The sequence below is a fragment of the Mobula hypostoma genome, chromosome 2 (genome assembly GCF_963921235.1).
Source record: "Mobula hypostoma chromosome 2, sMobHyp1.1, whole genome shotgun sequence".
Classification (NCBI taxonomy): Eukaryota; Metazoa; Chordata; class Chondrichthyes; order Myliobatiformes; family Myliobatidae; genus Mobula; species Mobula hypostoma.
Window position 1 is genome coordinate 108357561 of NC_086098.1, and position 18409 is coordinate 108375969.

The 18409-nt window shown below is 41.2% G+C and overlaps 1 protein-coding gene across 1 annotated transcript in view; it reads left to right on the plus strand.

Moving 5' to 3' along the window:
* The window catches only part of orc3 (origin recognition complex, subunit 3), a 91495-nt gene that overhangs the window by 21090 nt on the left and 51996 nt on the right, over positions 1 to 18409 (plus strand). Inside the window, exons 6-11 of the mRNA XM_063040360.1 lie at positions 1936 to 2096; positions 6060 to 6196; positions 7715 to 7874; positions 11326 to 11439; positions 11548 to 11681; positions 15573 to 15636. Of these exons, the coding sequence (XP_062896430.1) occupies positions 1936 to 2096; positions 6060 to 6196; positions 7715 to 7874; positions 11326 to 11439; positions 11548 to 11681; positions 15573 to 15636 (770 nt within the window). The remainder of the gene's footprint in view (positions 1 to 1935; positions 2097 to 6059; positions 6197 to 7714; positions 7875 to 11325; positions 11440 to 11547; positions 11682 to 15572; positions 15637 to 18409) is intronic.

The following is an 18409-nucleotide window of genomic DNA, read 5'->3' on the forward strand; positions in this document are numbered from 1 at the left end:
CGTGGAGATGGGAGACTTGCAGCATGGGCGACTGCCGGTATTCCATACAACCTTGCCCAGGCCTGCGCCCTGGAAACCTTCCATGGTCTCACGAGACTAACGGATGCCTATTATAAGCCGGAAAACTACCTACTGTGGATTAGAACTGAAGAAGCCTCTCGGATGAATGGCGAAATGTCTTCTAGACAACAGAGCAAGTCCAGTTGTCTTGATTTACTACTGCTTGTTATTTTTTTTTTTTTTGTATTTGCACAGTTGTCTTTTGCACATTGGTTGAGTGCCCAAGTTGGTGTGGTCTTTCATCGATTCTGTTATGGATTTATTGAGTATGCCCGCAAGAAAATAAATCTCAGGGTTGTATATGGTGACGTATATGTACTTTGATAATAAATTTACTTTGATCTTTGACTTTCTGTGGCAACTGTGTTCACATTCCACATATGGGCTCTTCTGCCAACAGAGTTCTTAAATCTGGTTTAATTTTGGACTGAAATCTAGGCTCAGTAGTCAGGTTTGCTGTTTCTTGGCTCTTGCTTAGATGGGGCGAGTCCTTTCATCAGGACTGGAAAGGAAAGGGGAAGAAGCCCGAACAAATAATAAAGAAACCATTGTTCAGTTCTCAAATTTCCAGCCTGATGAGTGGTATCAGCCCGAAACTTTGCTTGTTTGTTCCTCTCCATAGAAGCTGTCTGACCTGAGTTCCTCCAGCATTTCGTCTGTGTTGCTCTAGATTTTTACTATCTGTGCAATCTCTTGTATTTATGATTTACTCGTTTTTCTAATTTCTCTCATCTCACCCCAGTTCTCCACTGCAACCCATCGGCAATCGCCTCTGATCTGGGCCGACATTTACATGCCGGGCGGCACCTAATTAATTAGCTTGTTTATTTCGACTTTTTTCTTATAAGGTGTGTTGGGTGTGTTCTGGCTACCACTGCACCGCTGCATTCTTCGCGGCAAGGTATCGGTCTGCAGCCCGGAGGTTGGGGACCACTGTATTTTATGGAACAAATATATCAAATGTGCTTCACTGGAACATTTTTTTTTGTGTGTGCCATACTCTGCCAGAGCCTCAGCGATCACTTTTTTCAAGTGGTTGTCTTGGAGGAAAGATTCTGTGAGTGGTCCCCCACGTCCTTCTCACAGCGCAGTGTTTTTTTTTACGAGGCTGAGTTGGGAGCTCAACACTCAACCCAGCACAGATGGAAAGCCTGCCCGGGAGCGGCCCGACTGGGTTCGAACTCGGGGACTTACTCTGTGGAGTCCGGCACTGATGTTTCTCTGCACCACCAGCCGGCCACTGGAACACTATCAGTTATTAATTCACAATGTTAGATCTTGTACGATAAACCTTCACTAACAGTGGGTTTTAATTAGCATCATGAAGGGGATGTTGAACAAGAGAACTTAAGTTGTACAGGATACAGCTGGAGCAATAAAAGTCAGCTATTTCAACTTGCAAAAAAACATACAGGTCCAAATGTTGGAAATCCGAAATAAAAACTAAAAATTCTTATTCTCAGCAAGCTGGCCAGCACCTTTGGAGGAAGAAAGAGTATTCATGTTATGCTCTTGGAAGAGTTTTGATAAATGGTCATGAGCAGAAATATAAACTCTTGTTTTTCTATCTGTAGATGCTACTGCCCGGCTGAATGCTTCTAGCATCTATGTTTTTCTCAGTTCAACGTATTCGTGGTCACCATTTAATTTCCTTGTAATAACTGGCATTTCACCAAGTATGGGACATTTGGGGCCCTGTGAGGAAGCTGTGAATTTACTGAGGGTGCTTGCTGGCTGCTAGAAAATAGCCTGTGAGGGTTGTGGAATAATTTGTGCTTATCATCAGGGTTATTTAATCAAACAACATCAAAATCTAAGGTCTCCTTTCATAAAGATGTCATTTATTGCATGATTGAACATGCTTATTTTTGCCAGCTGTGAAGCAGGTTCTACAGAAGATTCTAGTGACTCTCATGGGTGGCGACAGCAATGATGAGGACGAGGAAGAGGATGTGCACCATTCTGTTGAGTTCCACCAGAGAAAAATGATCTGCTCCATGGCTTCCTTGTGTAGGTGGTACAATACCTTAACAAAGGTAAATAACAACCTGTTGTTTTATCCTTTATTCACAGATATCCAAATACACAAACTTTTGTGCCTGGGAACAAAATAATCCTGTCAATGAAAAGATTAATGTATGTGGAGCATATGATGGCTTTGGGCCTCTGAGTTTAGAAGAATGAGCAGTGGGGTCGGGGGGGGGAGGGTGTGTATTTCATTGAAACCTATTGAATATATTGAAAGGCTGATAGAGATTGAATGTGGAGGGGATGCAGAGTTGTTGGACCGAATAAACTAATCGTCCTCCAATGTCTTGTGGTCTTATTTGCAAGAGAAACAAATGACTGAGTTGTTCTTCAGAAGCTGATGGTGAACTGCCACTGGCCTTGCAATGATACTACCCTAAAGTGATTCTGCAGCACTATTTGCCAGTGATGGTGAATAAAGCAAAGCCACATTTCCAAGTCCGGATGGTCTGATGAGATGCACACGTGCCTGTTGCATTTCTAGGTGATGGAGGTTTCAGGGCTGGGAGTGCAGCTGAAGAAGACTTAATGAGCTGCAGTGCGGAAGGTGCGAGACATATAGGGTGCTGCAGTACCATAACCATTGGTGCAATGCTATTACAGCTCAGGGAATTCTGGAGTTGGGAGTTCGGTTTCGGCTTTGTTCTGTCTTTACATCCATGGAATGTGTGGGTCCCCCCAGTGCTCTGGTTTTCTCCCACAGGCCAGAGGTGTACCAAGTAGGCTGACTGGTCATTGTAAATTGCCCCGTGATTAGGCTCCTGTTAAGCGGGTTGTTGCGCTGCTGGAGTGGTGAGGCTTGAAGGGCCTACTCTGCTGTATTGCTAAATAAATACTGTTGCCCTCATGCATCATCTGTAGAGGCTAGAAAGTGTAGGGAGATGGGTGAGAATCAGACAAGTGGATTTTTTTGTCCTGGATGACGATGGTGAGCAATCATAGAAACGTAATGTAAAACAAACCATATAGTTAACTCTTCCTCTGTGCCCCACCGCCAAGTGCAACGCCAGGGATGCAGTCTTTATCAACCCAGATCTTGTTTGTAGTGAACACGCCTGTCACCTACCCATTTGTCTGATGGCCAATGATCAGGTTAGCACATTAGGCCTAGTTCTGGGCCTCATGTCAGGGTGGCGCTTCTCTTTCCTAGGGAACATGGGGGTTTTGGTACTCATCAGCTGTGTGGAGAGGGGGAGCTTGCTGCATAGGCATCGGCTTGCTCTCCATACAGTACTAACCTGGCTTGCATATTGACTAATTGTAGTCAGCTAAGACAGAACATCCATGGTGAACCCTGACCAACAGAAGCCTCTCAGTCTCCAGCACCCATCTACTTCTGAGATCATGTGAAAGATTCATGATGCTGTTTGAAGAGAAAGAAGGGAATTCTAACTCCTGGCTGACATCTATCTCATAGGAAATGTAGAAAATCTAATAATTATACAACTAATGTTGATTGGTGCTTACTGCACACAGTTTGGCTGGAATGCTACCTCGCAGTTCTACAAAGTTGAGTCATTTATTACAAAGCATGTGGAGTAGCTTGACAGTGTGAAAGTGTTGCCTTTTAACTCTGATTACAACCAGTTTGCAGTAACAGTAGTGAAAGTGCTGGCATTTTGTTGTTATTTTTTGGAATCGCTATCAATAACTTTGGGTTTTCTGTGTAAACATAGGTTAGTACAAAAGTTCAGGAGCTGATAGTGCTTTAATATAATACAATGCTACAGGCTGTGCTGTTTTGCAGCCTCCTCTAACACCAGCAAGAAAAATCACCAGCAAAAACAAAGTTTTCGGAATTCTGCAATGCTGGAATTCCAGAGTAACATATACAAACTGCTAGAGGAACTCAGCAGGTCAGGCTCATCTAAGGAGAGGATTAAACAGTCGACGTTTTAGGCCACGACCCTTCATCAGGACTGGGAAAGAAGTCAGAATAAGAAGGTGCAATGAGGGGAAGGAGTACAAGTTAGAAAGTGATAGATGAAGCCAGGTGGGTGGGAGGGAATGAAGTGAGAAGCTGGGAGGTGATAGGTGGAAAAGGAGAAAGGGAAGGTAGAGGTACATGAGGAAGAGGTGATTAGGCAGAAGAGGTAAGAGTGGAGCTAGAGCAGGGAATGGAAGAAGAGGGAAGGAGGGGAAAATTACTGGAAGTTAGATAAATCAATGTTAATGCCATTAGGAATATAATCAGCTGCGCCTCCAACCTGAAAGTGGCCTCATCATGGCATCAGAGTAGGCCAACATGTCAGAATGAAATTTCGATTAAAATTGTTGGACACCAAGAAATACAGCTTGTTATGGATGGAGTGAAGGTGCTTGACTAAACGATACCTCAATCTACATTGGGTATCACCAATGTAGAGTAGAGTACTTCGAGAGCACCGGATACAGTAGACGACCCCAACAGATTTGCACTGTTTGGGGCTTTGAATGGAGGTGAGGGAGGAGGTGAGTGGGCAGCTGTAGAACTTCCACTTGCAGGGCTAAGTGCCAGGAGGGAGACTAGTGGGGAGGGACAAATGGAGAAGGGGACCACATAGAGTGTGATCCCTGCACAAAATGGAGGGTGGGGTAAAAATGTGCCTGGTGGCATCCTGCTGAAAATAGCGGAAGTTGTAGAAAATGATGTGCAGGATGCGGAGGCGCATGGGGTGGTAGGTAAGGACCAGAGGCAAACTGAAAAATTCCTTCTGCAGCAATATTTTTGTGGGAAGCTCTCCTTGAGGTTGGCAGCAAGCATCGTCATTCAGCTGCAAGTCTCAAATTAGATAGAGATTAGGTGCCTTGCCGTACGGCGTGGGCGATCACGTCTCTCCATCCATCATGGTCCCTGACCCACCGAATTGTAGTTGTTGCCTCCCCTGTTTCTAACCATGATGTTATTCTATCTATCATTTTCATTCTCTGTCTGCCTCTGCTTCTTTTTCCTTCCAGCTTTCCAGTTATAACCACATGTTCTAATGTCTCTCTTCGCATAATGTGTCCAAAGAATTTTGATTGCTGTTTTCTGATTTTTTTTAAGTAATGTACGCTTTGTTTTCGTTCTCTGTAGAACTTTGTTATCGTGTCTGTATATGATATACATAGCATTCTTCTGAGGAACCACATCTCTGCTGCATTGATTCTTTTTTCCATTGCATTTGTGATGGTCCATGACTCGCAGCCAGACATCAATATAGGAAGAATGTAACAGCTGAGAGTTCTGAGGCGGATGTCAATTGCTATTTTCTTGTTCGTTAGGATGTTTCTCATTTCTGTAAATGCTGTTCTTGCCATTGCTATTCTTGCTTTTATGTCTGTTACGCATTTGTCATCAGATGTTACACATGATCCAAGGTACTTGAAGCTGTGAACTTGTTTCAGGATTTCATTTCCCAATACGATCCTACAGTTTGGGATATCAGGTTTCTTTGATATGACCATTACTTCAGTTTTCTTTTTCTTTAAGGTTAGGCCAAGTCTTTCGCTCTCTGTGTTGATGGTAGATACTAGTTTCTGTAAATTTACTTCATTGTCTCAAATTATGGTCCGTATAACATTTACTATATTTCTGCTCTTTCAGTCTTGTTGGATTTTTCTCAATTAGTCCTGATCTTGCTTTGCAATTTTGTTGACCAGTGCCCAGCCTTCTCTCAATCAGAGATATATCATGGGGCATCCTTCCTTTCTAATTTTGTGCTTGATCCTACCCTTTTGTTCTCTCTTTCCCCAGATGTCCTTCCTCCATGGTGACTGGTTGTATGTCAGATTAACATTAGTAGAGAGCGAGAGTTTGGCTTGTTGTTCTGTGGCACAGCAGAAGTTATAATTATTTTGCTTTTCCATGAAGAGGAAGATTTTATTTATGTCCCTTGTGCAAATAGCTTTTTTTAATGGAGAAAAATAATTACCTTCTGACCAATATCTATCAGAGGCCTGGTTTTACTTTAGTCCTGGGATTATGTTACATGTTCTTTCTTCTCATGCAGAAATCTACCTCAAAAAGCCCAAGTAAAAAGAGGAAATCCTTGCTTCAGCATGAAGAGGCCCCTCCCATAGTTATCATCTTAAAGGATCTTGAGAGCTTTCTTCCTAAGGTGCTACAAGACTTCATAATCATCGCCAGGTAACACAGCAAGTTCTCACAGCTGATTTTATATTGATGGCTATAATGAATATCTGTGTTACATTATTACTGTTTATGTAAATGAGAGGCCTTTTAAAAAAAAATGTTTGGGGGGAGGGTGTTTAAAACTTAATTGGTGTTAAAATTTGTCATGTGAAGACAGTCTGATTGGCCTGGCAATTTTGCTGTCATTTCCTCCTTTCCCTAAAATAGATTCTCCTGTCAAAATCTGGAAGGGACCAATTAACTTAAGCCAGTCTTTGTCTTTTTGCATATCTATAGAAGCTCATGGATTTTTAAAAATTTTCTCATGCTCTGCTTTTTGTTATCATTTTCTTGGTCTTTCTTCGTTGACTACTGAAATTGCTCCAAATCTTGGGCTGCTTATTTAGGCAACCTACGCCACTTCCAATGTTCTAATACTATTCCCCTGATGGATATTGATTCTCAAGTTGTTTACTACTGCTATCATACCTTTCAATATTGTTTGCCAATTGGCCACAGCCACCCTGCTCCTCATGCCTTCACAGTTTGTCTCATCGATTGAACTAAATCACTTTTAGTAAAGTATTAGTTGATTCCACATTGGCACACAATTTTATACAGTGCCCTGCGAGAAGAAGTGGTGTGCTCAGTGCAAAGGTTAAACAATTGATTTGTCTTGTATGTTTCAAGCAACTTAGTTTTTGTTGTTTGACAAAAAGTAGTTTTGGAATATGGGCACAAACTTGTAAGTCATAATGTCACACAACTCAGAAGTCAGCCATTTGGCCCATCTGATCCATGCTGAAACAGATTCCCACCTAATCTAGTCCCATTTGCCCAGTTTTGGTCCATATCTCTCTAAACCTTAACTGTCCAAGTACCTTTTAAATGTTATGAATGTACCTGCCTCAATTACTTCCTCTGCCAGCTCATTCCATCTACTGACCACCCTCTGGGTTTAAAAAAAAGTTGTCTCTCAGTTTTCTATTAAATGTCTCCCGTCTCACCTTAAAACCTATGCCCTCTGATTCTTGATTCCCCAGGAAACTGGGAAAAAGACTGTGTGCATTGACCTTACTTAAATCCCTCAAGAATTTTGTGCTCCTCACCCTTCATTCTCCTGCATTCCAATGCAAAGTGCCCCAACCTGCTCAATCTCTCCATGATTGTCTATTAAATTACAGAAACATCCTCATAAATCTCTTCTGCACTCTTTCCAGCTGAATGGTGTTTTCCCTATAGTAGTGTGATCAAAATTGAACACAATATTCCAATTGCAATCTCACTAATGTCTGCTTCTACAACTGCAACATAATATCCTAGCTTTTATACTCATTGCCCTGACTGACGAAGGTTAGCATGCCAAAACACACCTTCACCACCCTGTCTACTTGCTACGCCACTTTTAGGGAACTATTTTCTTGTGATCCTAGATCCTGTGAGTTCTTTTTGGGTGATAGTATTGTGATTTCCAGGTGGGGGAATATTACTTCTAAGTAACCATTAATTCTACATGTTTGTTTAATGTTTCAGTAACTACATCCAGCATCTCCCACTGGTGCTGGTTTTTGGACTTGCCACGTCCCCAATCACTATACACCGAATGCTGTCCCACTCGGTTTCCTCACTACTATGCATTGAACTGTTCCAGTCTCTGTCCTGCACTGATCATTTGGCTACAGTTATTGATAAGGTAAACATTCATTACATGTTGACTGGGAGAAAACAATTCAAAACATGTAACGTAAATTGTAAAAACTGCAGCTGCTAGAAATTTTATACAAGAACAGCAAATGCTAGAGTTTTGGGTTGCAACCGGGAAGTGAGAAAACCTTAATTTTAATTTGAAAAGAGGATCGTGGAGGTCTATTCATACCTAAGGGAATATTTTTAATGAGATTGTTCTGGTGATAAGTTGATGTGCAATTAGAGAAAGAAAAAACACAAACAAAAGGCATATATAAATGCTGTGAAATGACTGGCAAGACACAATTATTTAAAGAAGCAATAAGTTTCAGGGCTAAAGTGGCCACTTCTGAATCCTAGTAAACTAAGAGACTGCCTTGCTGAGCACCTGTGTTCTGTCCGCCATGGCCATCCCGACTTTGCAGTTGCAGAATATTATAAATCCCCTCCCATTCCAATACTGATCTGTCCTCAGTCTCCTCCACTGCCAGAATGAGGCTAAATGTACCCTGTATTCTGCCTAGGTAGTTTACAGCCCAATAGGATGAACATTCTTCATCCAACCTCAATTGCTATCTCTACACATCCCCGTACCACTGGCTCCATCTGCCAAACAATCTCCTCCCACACTGGGATTTTTCTCCTGCCTCCCCCCCCCCCACCAAAAAAAACCTTTATCCCTCACTTACACTTACGGTCTTGTTGTAGGGTCTCAACCTGACACCTTCTCTCCCTTGGACTTCACAGATGCTGTCTGACCTGTTGAGTTCAGATTCAGATTTAGTCATCACATGTGCATCAAAACACAGTGAAGTGTAGCATTTGCATTGACAATCAACACACCGAAGGGTGTGTTTAGGAGTGTCCGAAAGTGTTGGTACATATTCTGACACCAGCATAGCATGCTCACAATCTTCAACAACAAAATAAAACAAGCCCCTTATCTACACACCACTCACTGACAGGACTTTAACCCCACCACAGGCCGCCTCTGAGCTTCCAGTCCTTAGCCCTGGACTGTCAAAGTATGGTTCAGGAATGCTTCTTTAATGAAGGACAATTTGGCATAAATTCATTGGGCACTCCACTGATCCAAATATTCTGCATATTCTTTTAGACACACAAAATTTCTGGGACTAATGGTACAGTTAAAAGTTTTAAAAATATAATCTAGCGCAGCATATGTCCTACTACTTAATCTAAGGGAAAATTCAATTTGAGAATACACATTTCCCTGGGAAAACTCTTGAGGTTTGGACCATTTTAGATGTAACCACAGTACAGAGCTGATGGTTTTTATTTTGCACTGATGCAAGTTAAAGTGTAAAAGTAGAATGCAGGAACTGGAGGAAGAATTATTACACTACTTCACTCAAGTTAAACTCTGACTCCAAATAACTCCAGAATGAGCAAGAAGACAGAATCTTAATAATAGAGTTGGGGTGCTCAGGATAAAAAAGGGAGACATTCATAAAAAGGGTATAAGAAGCTGGGACACTTTTCCGTAAAATGGTACTGAGCCGGATTTCAAAAGTGGACTTAAAAGTTTTTTGGTAGGTGAAGAAATTGTGTTTTACAGAAGCAAGGTTGATGAATGCTAAGATATAGATCAGCCATGAAATATTTAAGTATAGAATGGGTCTGAAGGCAAGGTGGCCTATTTCTAACCCTAGGTTCACACAGATAGAACTGTACAAGCCCCTCAGTCCATGATGTGCCGACCTTTTAACCTACTTCAAGATCAATCTAACCCTTCCCTCCAACTTGGCCCTCCATTTTTCTTCCATCGATGACTATAATATGAACAGAGCCCTATGAATGTCCCCTTGCTGAAATGCTGATTTTATCTTTCTTGGGGGAGGATGAAAAATGTACTGGTTCTAATTTCATTGTGAAGACAGACATTGGATTATTGGGTTATGATGAAGGACTTGGCCCGAAACGTTGATTGTGTATTTATCTCCAGAATTTTGTGTGTGTTGCTCTGAATTTCCAGCATTTGCAGGATCCCTTTTGTTAATATGCTGAAAGTTTGGTTCCTGTCAGAGTCTTTGTTGTTTCATTCTGGGAAGTGGCCATGTAGTGAACTGATTTTTCTTTGGAGAAAAGAAGAAACAACTTTGGAGCCCCTCCATTGTATAAGCAACCAGCTTGGAGCAATGTTTGTTGATAGTTATTACCTATTTATCCTCTGAATACAACTCAAACAAAAAGAAGTTGTCTATAGAGTAAAATTACTTCATTTGAAACATGCAGAAGCTTTAGAGAGATATCTGAGTATACAGTGCGATACTGAAGGCCTCCACTTGCTGTAATGGAGAAGTACGCAGATAAAATCTGTCCATTGCAGAATTACTCCCCCAGCAAACAAAAATCCATGAGTATTGTCTATTAACCTGAACAGGAGCATGAATGATTAGTGTATGTTTAAAAATAAATGTAGTCATGTTGTAGCTCTACGTCTCCTGGATCCTATTGCTAGAGGTGTTCTGGATTAGCATAGGGAAAACTGAAATAACTTAGAATTTCTGTTCTCCATAACTTGTCATAGAATCATACAGCACAGAAACCGGCCCCTTCAGTCCATCATCTCCATACTGACCATGTATACTAGTTCCATTGACCAGCAGTTAGTCCGTTGCCTGCTGTGTCTTGGCAATTCTGGTGCTTATCTAGGTACTACTTAAATGAGATGAGAGTACTTGCCTCCATCACCCCTAATCGAACATCGACTTCTCTAACTTCTGCTAATGCCCCACCTCCCCCTCGTACCCCATCTATTATTTATTTTTATACACACATTCTTTCTCTCACTCTCCTTTTTCTCCCTCTGTCCCTCGAATATACCCCTTGCCCATCCTCTGGGTCCCCCCCCCCCGTCTTTCTTTCCGGACCTCCTGTCCCATGATCCTCTCGTATCCCTTTTGCCAATCACCTGTCCAGCTCTTGGCTCCATCCCTCCCCCTCCTGTCTTCTCCTATCATTTCGGATCTCCCCCTCCCCTTCCAACTTTCAAATCTCTTACTCACTCTTCCTTCAGTTAGTCCTGACGAAGGGTCTCGGCCTGAAACGTCGACTGCACCTCTTCCTAGAAATGCTGCCTGGTCTGCTGCGTTCACCAGCAACTTTGATGTGTGTTGAGTGTGTATTCCCATTTTTTTAAGGACTGCGGTTGTCCATCTAACAGTATTGTGGGACTACCTTCACCAGAACAAAGCCGTGATTCAGGAAATGAGAAATAAGTGTTGACTTCAGCAGCAACTCACCCCACCACATTTGTATGCATAAATACTCATTCTACACTGGTTTTGTTTATTTGTTTTTAGAGAGTCCTCTTTCTTATGATTGGATTTTGAGGCAAGTTTTGATTGTACAAACATATATGGGGGTTTGCTTCCATCTGCTAATTATTATAATTCAGTACAATGCAAATACCTGTTTTTCATTCTCATTCACAGCTTGTGTTGACAGCCAAATTCCCATTTAAGTTGAGTGGCAAAGTGCTGCAAGTTCTGAATAACATATTCTTGTACCATGATTTTTCTGCAAAGAATTTTGTTAAAGGTGTTCAGGTAAGCAGGGGTTGGTTATGACGGACAAGTTCAAAATCTGTTTATAATACAAGAATTGAAATTTACTTTGATTCAGTTCCTGTATATTCTTCCATTTGTTCTTCACAGCTATCTCTGTTAGAGCACTTCTACTCTGAACCTCTTAGTCTTTTATGCTGTGCGTTGAACGAAGCCAGTGCCAGGGTCCAGAACCTTACCCATGATGACTGTGAACTAGTCCGCCAGTTGTCATCTTTTATGGCGTGAGTAAAAGTTACTTGCTTTTGATGAAAAAAATTTGAACCTTATGGCTTCTTTTAGGATTTTCTGAAGCCCATTACAGACCGATGAAGAGTCACAATTTAAAGAGTCTTAAGCACTGTGAAGCAAAACAGATTTTTCACTGATGAGAAGTCTAATGTTAACTCCTGTTTCTTCCAGTACATTATTTGTTGGGTATACCTGGAATTTTCAACCAACTCAATCACTTTCTGAATGAGAACAATATTCTAGAAAAGTTTCAATCAGGTTTTACAGCAAACCACAACACAGAGATTGCCCTTATCAAAATTATCAATAACCCTAGCACATTTGCCAATAGGGTCTCAGTTCTAATTTTACTAGATCTACATAAAATGCTACCTTTGACATAATTGACTGCAACATTCTCCTAGATCGCCTTGAGATCTGGATTGGTTTCTGGTAGCACCCTTAATTGGTTTCGCTCATATATTTTGGAGAGAATTTCTTTTTGTCTGTCTTGGAGACGATTTCTCTAAGAGATACGATGTACCTTTTGGTGTTGCTCAGGGCAGCTGTCTTGGTCTGCTATTCTTCTCCTTATACATGCTCCCCTTAGAGAGCAGAAATCTGATTTCCACAGTTATGCAGGTGACACATCTTGTTTGAGCCTGACGGTGATGACACCCTATCTTCTCTGACTTCTGATACAGCAGCAATAAACAGGTGGATGACCAAAAATTTCCTAAACCTAAGGGAGGACAAGTGGTGTTCCACAGACGATACAAAGGTACAGTAAGTGGAGGGGCAGGTAGTGTTGAGGAAGCAGGGAGTCTGCAGAACGGCTCAGACTGGGAGAATGGGCAAAGAAGTGGCTGATGGAATATAGTACAGGGAAGTGTATGATCCTGCACTTTAGTGGAGGGAACAAAGGTGTAGACTGTTCAAAATGGGAAGAAAATTCAAAAATTAGAGGTGCAAAGAGACTTGAGAGTTCTTGTGCAGGATTCCCTAAAGGCTAACTTGTAGGTTGAGTAGGCGGTAAGAAAGAAAAATGCAATATTTTTTAAAATTGAGATACAGCACAAAATAGGCCCTTTAGGCTCTTCAAGCCACGCTACCCAGCAATCCCCAAAACAGGACAGTTTACAATGACGAATTAACCTACAAACCAGTATGTATTTGGATTGTGGAAGGAAACGAGAGCACCAGGAGGAGAATGTCCTTGCAGACAGCAGAGGGAATTGAGCCTGAGTCGCCTGTACTGTAAAGTGTTGTGCTATCCACTGTGCTACTTTGCTGCCAGCATTAATTTCAAAAGGACCAGAATATAAGGGTAAGGATGTGATGCTGAGGCTTTATAAGTCATTGGTCAGACCACACTTGGAGTATTATGAGGAGATTTTGGTCCTTTATCTAACAAAAGATTTGCTGGCATTGGAGAGGGTCCAGAGGAGGTTCACAAGAATGATTCTGGGAACGAAAGGGTTAATGTATGAGGAGCATTTGATGCCTCTGAGCCTGTACTTGCTGGAGTTTAGAAGAATGAGGTAAGGATTTCATTGAATCCTATGGAATATTGAAAGGTCTAGACTGAGTGGATGTGGAGAGAATGTTTCCTTTAGTGAGTGAATCTAGGATCAGAGGGCACAGCTTCAGAATAGAGGGATGTTCATTTAGAACAGAGATGAGTAAGAACTTCTTTAGTCAAAGGGTAGTGTATCAGTGGAATTTATTGCCACAGACAGCTATGGAGGCCAAGTTATCGAGTATATTTAAGGCAGAGGTTGATAGGTTCTTGGTTAATCAGGGCATCAAAAGTTATGGGGAGAAGGCAGGAGAATATGGTTGAGAGGAATAATAAATCAGCCACGATGGAATGGTGGAGCAGAGTCGATGGGCCAAGTGGCCTAATTCTGCTCCAATGTCTTATGTCTTATACCCAAGATAAAACTGAGGTACCTTCAGTTGGTCCCAAGTCCAAGAGAGAAACTTCTTGATAAACTTGAGAACTTGGCTGCCCTTGTAAAATCAGAAGTAACAAGCCTAGGTGTTATCCTTGATTCTGATTTGAGTTTTAAATCCCAAATAAAGAAAGTGACCTGATCAGCACTTCTACACTTTAAGAAATATTGCAAAGGTATGTCCATTTCTGCCACTAAATGATGCTGTAAAACTAATTCATGCCTTTATGTTCAACAGACTTGGATTACTGCAGTACACATTTTATTAGCCTTCCAAAGCAATCTATTAACAAACTTACTCAGAATGTCGCTGCTAGACCTTTCAACTTAAAACCAGGATGAGAGAGCTGGTTGGTGGTGGTGTGGCATTCACACTGGACTTTGACACGAGTGGTCCCAAGTTTGAATCTGGCTGGCTCCTTGCAGTACACAACATGTAAACATGTTCCTCGCTTTCCCAACGTGCTGAGCTGAGCATTGAGCTAGCAACTAGCCAAAAAAAAACAGACAAAAATGCTAAAGCAATCCAAGGTTACTGGCTGACGCACCATAAGGTGTGAAGGGAGCAGTAACAGGAGGAGAGAGCGTGTCACTCTCTCCTTTACTGCTGTACATTGGCCTCCTGTATCTTTTAGAATTGTTTTTAATTTTCTCTTGTGTTTAAAGCTTTCTGGTCTGGGATTGGAATACATTGCAGAATCACTTTTATTTTATAATGCTGCTTGAACTCTCAGGTCTTCCACTGGTTTCTTAAATCTCCCAGTCTTCCTTAAAAGATAATTGGTAGGTCATTTTTTTTTAACTATGCTCCTAAACTGTGGAACTATAAGAGATGCAGGCTCAGTTGACTCTTTTAAATGCCGGCTCAAAACCTATTTATTTAACCTTGCTTTTAATTAACACCATATTGTCCTTTATTTTCATATTCACGCTTTATCTCATTGTAAAGCACTTTGAACTACATCATTTGTGTGAAAAGTTCACTGCAATAAGTTATTATTATTCTGTCATTATTTGTTTTATGTATTTGTAATTACGATAGCTTGTGACTGTTTTCTTGCAATGGAGATGAGATATTAAAAGATAAGCAACCAGAAAGTGTCAAAAGATTGAGACAAGTTTAAAAAAACTTCAACACCTTTTACTTGCATTATGATTACTTTTGTCAATAAAACATTCTTGTCCTGCATCCTAGCACAGATAGTTCCCTTTCCTTCCTCCTGGTTCCAGTTTTCCCAGGTTATCAGCTGTGAATCTCTAATATTGCCTATCTGACACATTACTGTGTCCCTCTCTGTAGATGGTGACTAGTTAGATGTATACTTCCAGTATCTGAAGTTTCTTCAAATTTCTCCAGTTTGTCTGCATTTATGTTGTTACTTGTTTCCCAGTTTATAATAAAGTATCAATGTTCCCATGTTTTTTGATTTATTTTTTAATGTGCAGTACCTTCATGTTTTATGACCCGTATAATGCTTTATAGCTTTCTTTGTTCTCTCACTTTCCAAACTGCTACCAATAGATGAAGCTATCTGCCTTGTATATGTGTTGTAGAAGCAATTCAGTTTTATGTCATATCAGATTAAGTGCAAGGAGGCTGCTTTAAACTGGAGGGCCTTCACTTTCATTTTGAGCTTTAGAGCAAGGAAATGTTGCTTAAGCAGGATTGTGGATCAATTCAGTGTTTTGGGATACATCAAAGGTAAAATCTGGGAGTTGCTTTCCAGCTGAAGGGAATTATATAATTTAAATCAATGGCCAAACTTGAGCTAGTGCTCATGTTTATGTGTTGTGTACTGAACCATGGAGTGGGTATTACTGGCTAAAAGTCACAGGAATGTTTTATGATGTAATTGATATTCTGCAGGGCAGCTGTGTTGCAACAGTGCCACCTATGTAACTGCAATTATGAACCAGCAAAGTTAATTGGAATGTATTTTTAAATTTTAGTTACGTTGATCGTCAAGATTCAGAAAAGCAGATTGACCTTTTGACTAATGACCAGTATTTAAAGGTAATCCATATGATGTGTATTCCAAACTTGATGTGATGATACTTAAATAACGTACTCTTCCTTGCTGCTGTACATTAGCTCTTGAAAGGGATTCCATTAAATTTACATTCCTTGCCATTTTCAAATCTCTTCATAATTTCAACATGCTTCAACTTCCTCCTGAATTTTCACATCCACTGATAGCCATCAAATATAGATCCCTTAGCCAGCTTTTCTAATAGAGGCTTAAGCCTCTACACTTTGGAAATACCTCCCAATATCCCTTTATGTTTATCTCTTGGACCTTCAGCAATTTTCTCAAATATGTTTTATCACTTAGAATTTCAGTCACCTCTTTACTTCTCATACCATGTATTAAAATATTACAATTCAGTTGTTTCTTTTCCCATCATCTTCTCCATCATGTAAAATGCCTATGTATTCCTCAATATAAATTGCTGGAAGCTGTACAAATACTAATGTCTCCTTAAATTAACATGATGAAACAATTTGCTATATTTTAAAAGGCTGTGGTTCCACAAGTTGATTCTCTGAAACACAAAGATTTACTCAGTTAGGAGAATGAAGAAGCAATATTCTGTGCTAAGTTAGGTTATGATTAGATCAGCGTGCTTAATTTTCACTGCCAAAACATAGATAAAGCACTAAAGATCAGGATGGTGCCAAAGAACAGGATAGAGAGAGAAAAACAAACAAAATTGAAGTGAGAGATAATGAGAGATTTTTAAGATTGTAAAGGCACTTGATAAATTAAAGAGAAAATGATTTTTTTCTGTGGATGGATATCAATAAATCAGAATCAGGATTATTATTACTGTCTTGTATTCAATGGTTCAATTTACTGTCATAGAATCTGAAATTCTTGCTCTTCACAGACATCCATAAAACAGAGAGCAAAAACCCCAAAGAACGAATGACAGAAAAATGTTAGAACCCTAAAGCCCCCTCCCCCATGCACAAGCAGCAGCAAAGAATCAATGTTCCCCCTCCTCTCCCCCCACTTGTTCCAGTAAAAATTATCAGCCCCCCCACCACCCACCATGCAAGCAATAGTAGGCCCCTGAAGACTGTGATCTTTAGTTCATCAAGAATTACTGTCCATTCCAACACCTCAACAGCTTTCTGTCACTAATGAGGGAGAGAAAGCGATGTCGCTCCTGCCACAGCAAAAGAGGAGGCCAACAGCTTGCTGTTTCAATGTTACAGTCTGCAGCATCGCTTATTTCGAGTTCCCCCAACTTGAGAATCATCAAAATCTCTATCAGCATCGCGAGAGAGAGTGATCGCAAGTGCAGAGACCTTCAACAGCCACAGTCACTTTCTCGATGAGTCAATCTCCTGCACACTTCAGTTAGCAGCATTGGCAGGGAATCAGGTCTTCCTCAGGGCCACACAGGACCACAGCCTGAAGGTGCCCGTCTTCCAAGCCGCTTCTGGAGATACTGAAAGCCTCAGACCACTCGGCGAGTTCCAGAATAGCGAGAACCCACTGTCCGTGAAGGACGCAGTTTAAGTGCAGCTGTAGATCATAGACTCAAACAGGACCTCAGCCACCTTGAAAAGGAAAGCAACAGACATGAGAACAGAAACTTAAATGTTTCGTGGTTGAACTCAAAGTCGCCCAGGTCTGCAAAAACCTCTGGCGTCATCTTTAACTATGATATGAAATTTGTTATTTTGCAGCAGCAGTACAGTGCAAAGATATAAATTTACTATAAATATAAAATAAATAGTACAAAAAAAAGGAATAATGAGGTAGTGTGTTTTGATTTGTGGACTGTTCAGAAATCTGATGGCAGAGAGCAAGAAGCAGGTTCTGAATTATTGAGTGGGCGTCTTCATTGAAACATAGAAAATAGGTGCAGGAGTAGGCCATTCAGCCCTTCGAGCCTGCATCGCCATTCAGTATGATCATGGCTGATCATCCAACTCAGAACCCTATACCAGCCTTCCCTCCATACCCCCTGATCCCTTTAGCCACAAGGGCCATATCTAACTCCCTCTTAAATATAGCCAATGAACTGGCCTCAACTGTTTCCTGTGACAGAGAATTCCACAGATTCACCACTCTCTGTGTGAAGAAGTTTTTCCTCATCTTGGTCCTAAAAGGCTTCCCCTTTATCCTTAAACTGTGACCCCTCGTTCTGGACTTCCCCAACATCGGGAACAATTTTCCTACATCTAACCTGTCCAATCCCTTTAGGATTTTATACGTTTCAATAAGATTCCCCCTCAATCTTCTAAATTCCAACGAGTATAAGCCTAGTCGATCCAGTCTTTCATCATATGAAAGTTCTGCCATCCCAGGAATCAATCTGGTGAATCTTCTTTGTACTCCCTCTATGGCAAGGATGTCTTTCCTCAGATTAGGGGACCAAAACTGCACTCAATACTTCAGGTGTGGTCTCACCAAGGCCTTGTACAACTGCAGTAGTACCTCCCTGCTCCTGTACTTGAATCCTCTTGCTATGAATGCCAGCATACCATTCGCCTTTTCCACCGCCTGCTGTACCTGCATGCCCACTTTCAATGACTGGTGTATAATGACACCCAGGTCTCGTTGCGCCTCCCCTTTTCCTAATCGGCCACCATTCAGATAATAATCTGTTTTCCAGTTTTTGCCACCAAGGTGGATAACCTCACATTTATCCACATTAAATTGCATCTGCCATGAATTTGCCCACTCACCTAACCTATCCAAGTCACCCTGCATCCTCCTAGCATCCTCCTCACAGCTAACACTGCCGCCCAGCTTCGTGTCATCCGCAAACTT